General features: G+C 41.9%; 1 protein-coding gene across 1 annotated transcript; it reads left to right on the top strand.

The window, feature by feature from the left end:
• The first annotated feature begins 3,382 nt into the window (after positions 1-3,382).
• LOC134076161 (ectonucleotide pyrophosphatase/phosphodiesterase family member 7-like) lies at positions 3,383-12,240 on the top strand. Its single transcript, XM_062531164.1, has 6 exons — positions 3,383-3,632; positions 6,079-6,224; positions 9,556-10,188; positions 10,646-10,886; positions 11,916-12,027; positions 12,170-12,240. The coding sequence occupies exons 1-6, from the start codon at positions 3,383-3,385 to the stop codon at positions 12,174-12,176; spliced, it is 1,389 nt and encodes a 462-aa protein (XP_062387148.1). The 3' UTR covers positions 12,177-12,240.
• The last annotated feature ends 239 nt before the right edge of the window (positions 12,241-12,479 follow it).

Raw genomic sequence — 12,479 nt, 5'->3', positions numbered from 1 at the left:
ACGTCTGCATTTCCAATGTCATCATCCCCACGAGAGTTTAACAGGTGCGATAATTGAAAATCCCCATGTTATTTTCCCATTAAAAAAACCTCAAGATACCGGATCTCCTTATTTGGGCAAAGATGGTAGCTTTTTAGATGGTATAAACTTAACATGAGAGGCACCTTACTGTATGTCTAATAGGACATACAAAAATAATGAACTAAAACATCCTGCGATTTCCCAGCTATTACACACATCATAGATAAACTGCATGGCAGTGTTTCAGTGTGTTGATATTTGATATTTGGATAATATGTTTACATTAGCAGTTCATCATATTTCAGCTTGACGGACAGACATTCCTCTGTGGCAGTGTGGCTGAGTGTTACCCAACAGCCAAACAGGTGCACTACAGCCACCTTCTGGCTGGAGTAGAGAATTACCAACCTTTAGGTGCCCAATGGATATCCCACACTCTTCCTGGAAGGCTTCTCAGCCAGCACAAACTGTTGTGATTGACCATCACCTGTGTTGTTTTACTGTACCTTTTTAGTTGGATAATCCTTTACAGTTTTCATAATTGCTGAACTGCATTTGAAATCGTCCACCCTTCTCTCAGCATTGTAAACACAAAACCCCTTTCTCAAACCACATTCTCAAAAAACTCCAAAAGCAAAATTCAACAATTGCCTCAAAAGGTTTTACTTGCGCTCAGAACCAAGCAATGTCTTCAGATCATTCACAAAGCAGTCAAAATGAAAACACCTCTCTTAGCAGCTCCAGGAGAATTGTTTATTATTATTATTTATATTATTATTATTATTATTAATTAAGTGTGCAGTGTGCATAAACCAATACAAATAATCATAATAATAATAATACAATTCAGCACTGTGGATTCAGCACTGACTATTTCAGTAAAAATAAAGTATTGGAAAAGGTAACGGAAAAGGCTTTTCTTGTACTGTAAATGAGAAGCACATTAGCTTACAAAAGTCTGAAAACATTACAATCAAAATGGATGTATAGTATAACCTGTGATTTGTATCCAGGAAGTTACAGCACTTATTGATGCTATGTCCACAGACACTCATATAAACACACACACACACACACACACACACACACACACACACAGCTTTGCTCGAGTGCACATGCCGGACACCTGGATGATACAGTAGTAGTGTTTGTGTGTGTGTGTGTGTGTGTGTGTGTGTGTGTGTGTCAGTGTTTGGCGTGCACATTGCCTTGATATCCACACACAGCTCACTCCTCAGATTCTGTCTGTCAATTCTTCCAGGCTCATGTTGACCTCTATGTGATCTTATTCATCTGAAGCTTTGACCTTGAGTGTGGACCTTTGGCTGATCAAAATCACCGCGTGTGATTTAGCCATATGATACTGATTCCAAAACACATATCTGATTTCATGCCCAGATAAGATGTCCTGTGCTGACTGCTGACAGAGTGTTGATTACTGCAGTAAACAGGAACCGCGAGCACTGCACACACTCTTGGCAGACTAATGTTAACAGTGACTTTCTTTAACCCTACCTGTTGGAGACACGCCACTTCAGACACTTATTTTCAAGATATCATGGTGGTATCACATTAACCATTTACTTGCTGAACAAACTACACCTAAAGTTTACATTTAAACTTTGGACATGCTAAATCTACCACTAACCACTTGACTACCCCCTTCTAGAACAGTCACTTCACTTGATATCCCTTTTCTTGTGTTCTTGTAAATCACTACTATCAGCTAAATGACTGGCTGGAAATGGAAATGTCTGCAGCTAGGGTCCATCTTTATGTTTGTGTCATGTTATAGGGCATATGGGTGTTATAACTTCTACCATATATGGTAATACTTTACAATAAGGGTACACAATTTAGCGTTAGTTAAGTATTAGTTAAGCATTAACAAACACTTAATTCATCATTATCAAGTATGTTTTCAACATTACTTAAGGTTTAACAAATGTGTTTTTCCTCATTAATAGAGTCTTATTTAGTAGGTGTTATCAGTGTGTTTCCCTTTTGTTATAAATGAAGTCATGACAAATTCATAAGCCTTAAACTAACTCATAATTTGTGTATTATGTAAGATAGCCGATTGCCATAGCAACTCTGAAGAAAACAACTGTGATGTCATTAACATCACCTTTTGGTACCGGCTTAGCTTGCTTGGAATCTCAACGGAGATGATAACCAAAAATAGTACCAGGTACCAGTTTTTGCTAATGGAAAACCAAAAGAAGCGACTAGAGTCAAACGTTGAACTGATACCATGAAAAAGCCCATTACACGCCATCACTGTCATCACTTGTGGTCCTCTCTCTGCTGCTCTTTAAAAAAGTTCTCAATAATCTGCACATCTTAAACAGTTAGCCATGCAGATATGGTGTCCTTATCAGTTAGACTCTTTATCTTTATCATTTTATCAGTCAGATTTCTTCAATTGAACTCAGCAAAGCACACAATCTGCATCAGGCAGGAGCTGTAGCCAGCTGGGTGAACCCACATGAACCTATTAGCAAATTTGAATTAGCTCTGTAGGTCAGTCTGGTAATATAAGGAGTCCATTGATGCCCCTTTCCAGATCACCAAAACACTTGATCTGGGTTCAGCCAGGCTGCAGGAGATGTTGTGTTAAAGTCACCAGAACACTTGATCTGGGTGGGTTCAGCCAGGCTGCAGGAGATGTTGTGTTAAAGTCACCAAAACACTTGATCTGGGTGGGTTCAGCCAGGCTGCAGGAGATGTTGTGTTAAAGTCACCAAAACACTTGATCTGGGTTCGGCCAGGCTGCAGGAGATGTTGTGTTAAAGTCACCAAAACACTTGATCTGGGTGGGTTCAGCCAGGCTGCAGGAGATGTTGTGTTAAAGTCACCAAAACACTTGATCTGGGTTCAGCCAGGCTGCAGGAGATGTTGTGTTAAAGTCACCAAAACACTTGATCTGGGCTCAGCCAGGCTGCAGGAGATGTTGTGTTAAAGTCACCAAAACACTTGATCTGGGTTCGGCCAGGCTGCAGGAGATGTTGTTTTTAAAGTCAAAAAGCATCCACAGACAGTCTGGACACAGCGCCAGCCACCCGCGCGATTATCTAGCAGACTTCGGCCTCTTCTGGTGATAACTTGAGATAAAAGATATGATTACATCATCTCAAGTGATCATGAGCACAGGGTTTAGAGAGTAGACACACACACACACACACACACACACACACACACACAAACACACACACACACACACACACACCTTTGTTCTTGTAGTGGTGTGGGAGGTGTGTTTAAAGCAAGGCAAAGTGATCGTGCATCTCCAGAGTACTGAAGAGAGTGGAAGAGGACACACGTTTGTGTGTGTGTATGCTTGTGTGTGTGTGTTCCAGAGATGTTCCTGTCCGTGTGTGTTCTGTGCTTGCTGGCGGTGGCGCCGGTTCTAGGCGCCCCTGCTGAAGACCCATGTTCCAGGCCCCGCAATAAGCTCCTGTTCATCTCGTTTGATGGGTTCCGCTGGGATTACGACCGCGACGTGGACACCCCACATCTGGACAGCATGGCGAACGATGGGGTGAAGGCTGCCTACGTGACACCCCCCTACCTGACCATCACTAGCCCCACACACTTCACCCTACTCACAGGTGTGTATGGCAATCCGCAGGACACAATTAATGTTTTTAAAAACGCTTAATTTCTTCACGATAATATGTAATATGTTATATAAAATGTATTTACAGTATATAGCGCTTGTCAAGCATAAAGTGCTTAAAAGAGAAACATTTAACACTTTTTCTATGCACAGAGAGCAACATAGAGCACTCCACACACAAACATAAACAAGACTTAAACAAACAAACAAATTAACTAATAACTAAATAATTACTTTTCCCCATTTTACTGCCTTCATGAATGGAATCTTGGTCCATTTAATTTAGATTTTCTGTTTAACAATAAAAACAAGGAACCTCTTTAATGTCAAAATGGAAGCAGATTTCTACAAAGCAATGTAAATTGATCAAAAATATGTCATGCAAAATTAGCAATTGCATTAATTTTGATGTAAATATCAGCATTTAGTGGACGCACCGCTGGCCGCAATTTAAATATGTCGACTGTGTGGCTAGGTCTCAATCAGGTATGAGCATCTGGATACTGCATTTTTGCTTCATTTGTCTTCGCAAAATTGCTCAGGCTTTTATTTGTCAAGTTGCACAGGGATTGGGCACAGGCAGCCAATTTCAAGTCTAGCCACAAACTCTCTTTTGGATTGGATAAAGTCTTCGCATTGTTGACTTATAACCATTTCTGTGCTTTCACTGTATGCTTCGGGTCATTGTCTTACTGGAAAGTAAATCATAGTTCTCTTGCAGACTGAATCATGCCCTCCAGCATTTCCATATATTTTTGCTGAACTCAGTTCACCCTTTACAGTACCTTTTACAAGCCTTCCGGGGCCTGCTGACAAAAAGCATCCTGATGATGCCACCACCACCATGATTTGATTTGATTTGATTTATGCAACCACTTATTCTACAATATATATATATATATATATTAAGTAAATAACATTACTTTGTAGAAATCTGCTTTCATGTGGACATAAAGACAATTTTCATGAAAATATTGTATTTTACATAAAATATGAATAAGTTATTGTAAAAAAAAGAAAAATCCATGTAGTAAAGCGATAAAAGGGGAAAATAGCCTTACTTGTTATAGGCACTGCTCCCTTAACTTAGCACAGACATCAAGACCACTGAGCTGCTGCAATGGCTTGGAGCAAATGTGATATTACGATCATATTCTAAAAACAAAAGGAAACTGCACACTCTGGTAGCTCAGATGCCACACCAATTTATTGAGAGACAACGTTTCGGCCTGTGACCTTTCTCAAGTCATTCAAAAAGAACCATTGAACCATAGAATGCATGAACACAGAGTGGACAGCTAATGGAGACGACAGTTGTGTTTATCAGTGAAAATGGTCATGTGGGGAGTTCCTGCATGTTAGAGCCTGTTGCCTAATAGGTTATTAGACAACTCAAGGTCAGCCTCAAGGCCATCAGGTAACCTTTTGCAGGTTGTGTGCAGCAGGCACACCTGGTTGTATTCTCCTGTGGCTTCTGTATGGAGCAGCCCTGTTAATATTAAACACATTGTTCCAGAAGAGAAAGGAATAGCAGGAGTTATCAGTTACGGATGTCTGACTTATCTCCCAGCATAGGCAATTATTGTCCATTGATTAACATTGTGTAACTCATTCACCCACACCGGTACATCATATCTGTGTACAGTCAGCTGTCTATAGTGCTATTAGCCATTTACTAATTGCTAGACATGATCTGTGCTGGGCACATTTAGCATGCTAGCGCTCAGACTGTACTGCGGTGGGGTGGCACAAGACCAGCTAGACAGCTAGCGAAACTCCAATCAGAATGACTATGCACAAAATGACCTGCATGCAGACTCAGTAGCATGGTGAGTGAATGGATCAGAGTGATTTTGTTTTTTTTTTAACAAGGAAGGAAATTGAGGACATTCATTGCAGGACATGCATTGAAACTACACTCAGACGTTAGTGCAGAAATGTATTGTTTTGGACATGAAATGGAATAAAAATGAAATGGGAAAAAATGACCGTATAACTAAACCAGTGTTCACCTTACAAGATTGTTACACTGAGAGCGGTATAAAAGTCTTATGTAGCTTCAGCTACAGGAAGTTACATTGAGAAGCAGGGGCTTGTTAGTCTGGCTATCACCAGACTAAACTCAGTCTTTTGAGATTGAACATTAGTCTGGGGAGTCTGCTCTGTATTTCTACTGCACAAGAGGCATGATCAATGGGCATAGTTCAAATAACTTTATGCATTTGGATAGTCCTTCAACCAATCAGACCAACGATTGAGGAGCGCTTGGATAAGCTTAAGCTAGTTTGTGATTGGTTCCAGTAAACGTATACAGGAAGCAGGAGAGATAAATATGCAGGTTTCCAGCTTGAGCTGCAGGGCGAAATCGTCGGCAGATCGGGCTGCGTTTACCCAGTCTAGGGGCCTGTGCTAAAGCTACTGTACATCTCTCTTACCAGGCCGTTACATAGAGAACCATGGGGTGATCCATAACATGTGGTTCAACGTCACCACCCAGGAGAAGAAGCAGTACTACATGAGCCAATTTGTGGACGAATACTGGGACAACGGCAGCTTGCCCATCTGGATCACAGCTCAGAGACAGGTACTCTCTCTCTCTCTCTCTCTCGCTCTCTCTCTCTCTCTCTCTCTCTATCTGACACATACACACACATACACTCACTCACTTTCTTTCTTTCTCTCTCTCTTTCTCTCACTCTCTTTCTCTCTCTCTCTCAAATTCAAATTCAAATTCAAAGGTAGCTTTATTGGCATGACTCATCAAAGCAGTGTTGCCAAAGCAGACATATAGCAATACAAACAGATACAATATCTGTTTGGAAACAATCAACACATTAAAAATAAGAAATAAAAGAAAAAAGAAACTTACTTAATACTACTATATGGTTTATAAATGAAAGGAAACTTATGCAATACTGTATAGAAGGAAACTTATTATGAATACAATAATATAAGTATATGTACTGTATTGTGCCGCCAGGTGTATACAATTTGTTTGTTCTCCTAACAGAAATTCAATTTTTTGTTCATTCTCTAAAGTTTGAAATTGAGGTATAACTAATTCAAATTGGGGGAAAAAGGTATCTCTAATGGATGTGTACTTCTGTTACATTCTGTTAAGAAGTGGCATTCATCCTCCACTGCTCCATCATTACACTGCAGACATAGTCTTTCTGTCCTCGGGAGCCATGTTTGCCTGTGCCTTCCTCTCTCAATGGCCAATGAGTGGTCACTTACTCTGTATGATGTCATTAATTTTCTTTTTTTGAAGTCCTTGATTTCTGTTAGGTAAGGTGCCAGCTCATAGTTGATTTTAATTTTTTGGAAGCAGTTTAATTTGTTTGAATGTTCAATGTTTTGTAGCCAATATTGGTAATATTCTTTATTTGTTTCTTTTTCAATCCACTTGAGCTTTGCTTGTGTCATGTTCATAGTGTTTAGGTTGTATTTTGCAGTATAGTAAGTGAAAGGGTCTCTCTCCGGGTGATTTTTCCATTGCAGAAGGCCATTGTAGTGACATCCATCCTTATTTGAAATTAAATGATTGTAAAATTTGGATGCCCTTTTACATACTGTATATCATTCAGCATAGGGTACCTTCCAAGTTCTGCTCTGCAGGCTAAGTTAGAGGCATTTCTGTGTAGCCCTAAGGTGTTCTTACAGAATTCAAGATGGAATATTTCTGTTGGGCTTTTATCCCATGACGCATAATCATTTTGATATTTGATGCCCCAAATCTCGCTGCCATATAAAAGAATAGGCTTAATGATAGAGTTAAACATTTTCAGCCATAGTCTGACTGGAGGGTTATATTGGTATAGGGGTCTTCGTATTGCATAATATGCTTTCCGAGCCTTATCAGCTAGGTCCCTCTGGGCTAAATCAAAGTTGCCTGATGATGAAATTGTCAAGCCCAGGTACAGTAATTATAGTCTGTTACCTGACAGAGTGCTTCCCCATCGAGAGTGAAATTGTATCGAAGTTGGTTTGAACGTTTTTTTTTCTGAAAGATCATTACCTTGGATTTCCCTGTATTTATTTTGAGGTTCCATGTTTGTGAGTAATCCTCAAGAATTGAAAGGCTTTCTTGCAACGCTTCCTCAGTTGGAGACAGGAGTATAAGGTCATCCGCAAATAAAAGACATTTAATTTCCCTGCCTTCTAATGTGAGTCCTGGTGATTTGGATTGCTCAATGTTTACTGCTAACTCGTTGATATATAAATTAAACAATAGTGGGCTGAGACTACACCCTTGTCGTACCCCTTTTGCCTGTTCAAAGTATGATGTTCTTTGATCATTGATTTTTACACAACATCTATTATTATTGTACATATCTTTTATTATGTCATACAATTTACCTCCGATGCCATTTTGAATTAATTTTAGTAAGAGACCATCTTGCCAAACTGTGTCAAATGCCTTTTTAAAATCAATGAAGCAACCAAATATTTTCCCCCTGTTGATGTTGTGAACATATTTATCAATAAGTGATTGTAGTGTAAAAATATGATCAGTGGTTCTATGGTCTGGCATGAAGCCAATCTGGCAGTTGTTGATTATTTTATTTTCCAGTAGAAATTCTGTCAGTCTCATGTTAATGATATTGCAGAAAAGTTTTCCTAGATTACTACTGATGGCAATTCCTCTGTAGTTGTTCGGGTTGAATTTATCTCCCTCTTTAAACACCGGTACAATGTAGTTTTCTTTCCACGAGTCTGGAAAAATACCAACTGCGGATATCATGTTAAAGAGTTTAAGAATTGCTTGATGCATTAGCGGGCTGCTGTATTTTAACATTTCATTATGTAACCCATCAGGTCCACAAGATTTTTTGTTTTTCAGGCATTTTATTTTTTTGGTTAGTTCAATTAATGGTATCGGATTGTCGAGATGATTTAATTTGTTTTTTACTTGTGATTCTAATTTGGATAGCTGATCAATCAGTTGATTTTGGAGGGGACTTTGTTCGTCTTTACTGTAGAGATGACCAAAATGGTCTGTCCAAATTTTTTCATTGCATATGGGAGTCTGTTTCGTTTTTTTGTTAGGTTCTAATTTATTCCACAGATCCCAGAAGTAATTATGGTCTACTGCATCCTCAATATTTTTTAATTTATTCTTCATATAAATAGCTTTTTTCTGTCTTAGTAGTGATTTGTATTTTTTTAGAGTCTGTTGGTATATTGACCGTGTTATTTGGTCTGTGGGATCTCTGTGTTTTTTATTTGATAGTTCTCTTAGTTGTTTTTTTAAAGTTTGGCATTCTTTCTCTCTCACACACACACACACACACACGCACACACACACACAGTCGCACACCTATGAACATCTTCCACTGCACACAGATAGGTAGGGACCCACTCCTCAGAGGTGTGAGAATAAATATCACACATGTGTACTGAAGAAGAGGGGCCATTGTGGTGCTAGTCCTTAACCTGAGCCTGCTGTCAGATGAGGAGGAGAGCAATGTTGATTCAGACAGGAATGCTAATGCTAACTTTCCTTTCAATAACCAGACAAACAAAATAAACTGAAGACCTGACCTATGGGGAAAGATAATAATGACTGATATTGCAAGTCTTATCTTTAATGAGTCTTTCTCCTGATAGACATAACAAGTTGTCTTAATGGCATGTTTTGTTAAGTTTCACATTGAGTCTATGTATGCCATATGAAATGTGCTATATAAATAAAATTTGATTGATTGATTCATGTCACGACAGACCAGTACAGACCAGTATATCCATGGATGTTGTATGTTGCTGGATTTGCTTCACATGTATCCATCTTTATTAAAAATGACCTTACTTTTCTACTGACCGTCCAGTGTGTTCCTCCAATGGCTACTTCCACTTCCCCTTATGGTAAATAAGCCAATAAGCAGCTGCCTTTGTGCTGATCCTCCAATCACCAGGGTTTGAAGGCGGGGTCTCTGCACTTCCCGGGGACGGCGGCTACGTACCAGAAAGAGACGGTGAACGTGCGGCAGGTGGAGCCCTTCATGTACGACCACAGCAACGAGACGGACTGGCGGCTCAACATCGACAAGGTGATCGGCGACTGGTTCGTCCGGCAGGACCTGAACCTGGTCACGCTCTACTTCGGCGAACCAGACAAGACGGGTCACGAGTACGGGCCGGACTCGCCGGAGCGGCGCGAGACCGTGCGGCAGGTGGACCGCACCGTAGGCTACATCCGCCAGGCCGCCCAATCCCACGGCCTCGCCGAGCGCCTCAACATCATCATCACGGCCGACCACGGGATGGCCACGGTCCGGCGCGGGCCGGGCGTCAACGAGATCATCCTGACCGACATCCCCGGGTTCTCGCTCCGCGACATCAAGTTCCACCTGGTGGACTACGGCCCCACGGGCATGCTGCTGCCCAAGGACGGCATGCTGGAGAAGGTGTACCAGGCGCTGAAGGGCGGGCACCCCAACCTGCACGTCTACAAGAAGGAGGACATGCCCGAGAGACTGCACTACGCCAAGCACCCCCGCATCCTCCCCCTCATCCTGCTGGCCGACCCCGGATACGTCATCAACGGGGTACGGGACACATCCGACGACGACAACAACAACAACAACAACAACAAAAACAACAATATATACACACATGACCAAAACAGACTCCCTACCTCCTTGTTACTCACCACACTCTCACTTCGCTTCAAAAAGACACACACATATGCGTCACATCATCAGAACACACACACACACACGCACACACACACAGGCATTACATCACCAGAACACACCACACTCACAAACACACACACACACACACACACACACACACACACACACTCACACATCACATCACCAGAATACACCACACAAACTCATGTCACTAGAACACACCACACACACACACACTCATTTTGAAAAGATGTTTACAGATCATCTATACCTAATCTATATCTAACCATTCTTCTTCTCTCTGTCTCTCTCTCTCTTTCTTCCCCTCCCTCTCTCTTCCCCTCTGTCTCTCTCTCTCTCTCTGCAGTTTTACCCTCTGCAGTGGAATAAGGGGGAGCACGGCTTTGATAACGAGGTGATGGACATGAAGCCGTTCTTCCGTGCCGTGGGGCCAGACTTCCACAGCGGGCTGGAGGTGGGGGGATTCGAGACGGTCAACATCTACCCGCTCATGTGCCACCTCCTGGGCATCAAGCCCGAGGTCAACGACGGCTCGCTGGACGTCACGCGCAACATGCTGGACAATGGAAGAGTGTGTGAGACCACAGGTGAGGGTTTGAAGCACACACATACTGTACACACGCACGCAGGCACGCACACAACACACACACACACACACACACACACACACACACACACACACACACTAATATACATTGGTAGAGTGTGTGAGACCACTAGGTGAGGGTTTGAAACACACACACGCACGCACGCACACAACATACACAAACACAAACACACACACACACTTTCTCTCTCACTCTCGCTCCCTCTCTCTCTCACACACACACACACACACACACACACACACACACACACTGATGTACACTGGTAGAGTGTGTGAGACCATAAGTAGTGGTTTAAAAACACTCTTTCTCTCTCTCTCTCTCTCTCTCATACACACGTGCGTGAGGGTTAAACACACATATTTTCTTGTGTACCAGGTGAGGGTTTAATACCTTATGTTCTCCCATCAGTCCCTTTGATAAGCCCTCATGACTGGGCGTGATTGGGCCATATAATCATAACTGATTCTGAAATGCATATCTGATCCAATCGGACGATACGATGCACTGCAAAGATAACCTATGCTTGAGCTGGACAGAGGGATGTCTGTGTGTGTGTGTGTGTGTGTGTGTGTGTGTGTGTGTACACACGTGCGAGTGTCTCTGATTGTGTGTGTGTGTGTGTGTGTGCAACTGACAGTATGACTGTGCTTGTCCTGCTGTTATAAATGATCATTACATCATTCAAATGTAATCTGTGCTTTGGTACTGACTCTGAGGTATCAGTTATCAGTTAACAGTGCTTTATGGGAGATGTAGTGTGTACTGTATGTATCATTTATATCCTGAGACAGAGAGAGGGGGAGGGAGGGAGAGAGAGAGAGGAAGAGAGAGAAAGAAAAAGAGAGGGAGAGATCACGCAGTGGAGTGTATAGCGTATAACATGCTTGTTAACATGTAATGGATTTCGTTGTACTGGTTGTCCTTAGTTTTGCAACAGCAATGAAGTTGAACCTAATCTAATCTAATCCAATCTTATCTAATGTATGTTGCCTGTTTCCTTCACAGAAGACTCACCACCATCATTGATCATTGGCCTCTCGGTTGTTGTGGGGATCCTTGTCTTGGCCTTTGTAGTCATGACAACCTGGTTCAAGTGCAAGCGAGACAAAGAAAGTCACAGGTAACTTGAGTGCACTTTCCAAAACACTTATCTCCACAGTTAATGGTGGATTCTCCATGACGGGCTCCGCATGGTTAATACATTTCTCTGTGACAGTGGTGCATGCGCTGTGTGTACTATATCTCTCCGTCTCTCTTCACAGAGTCTAATCTTGCTCATCGTCTTCCTCCTGCAGCTCTGAACAAGACACAGAGATGAAGGGGAAACACACCAGCTTCTGAGCCTGTTGAAGTCCTAACACACACACACACACACACACACACACAGAGACAGACTGACAGACAGACAGACACACACACACACACACACACACACACACACACACACACACACACACACACACACACACACACACACACACACAAACACACACTCACACAGAGACAGACTGACAGACAGACAGACACACACACACACACACACACACACACAAACACACACTCACACTCACA

Source organism: Sardina pilchardus, chromosome 3 (assembly GCF_963854185.1).
Source record: "Sardina pilchardus chromosome 3, fSarPil1.1, whole genome shotgun sequence".
NCBI lineage: Eukaryota > Metazoa > Chordata > Actinopteri > Clupeiformes > Clupeidae > Sardina > Sardina pilchardus.
Note: the sequence above shows the minus strand (reverse complement) of the source record. Positions and strands in the feature narration are given on the sequence as shown.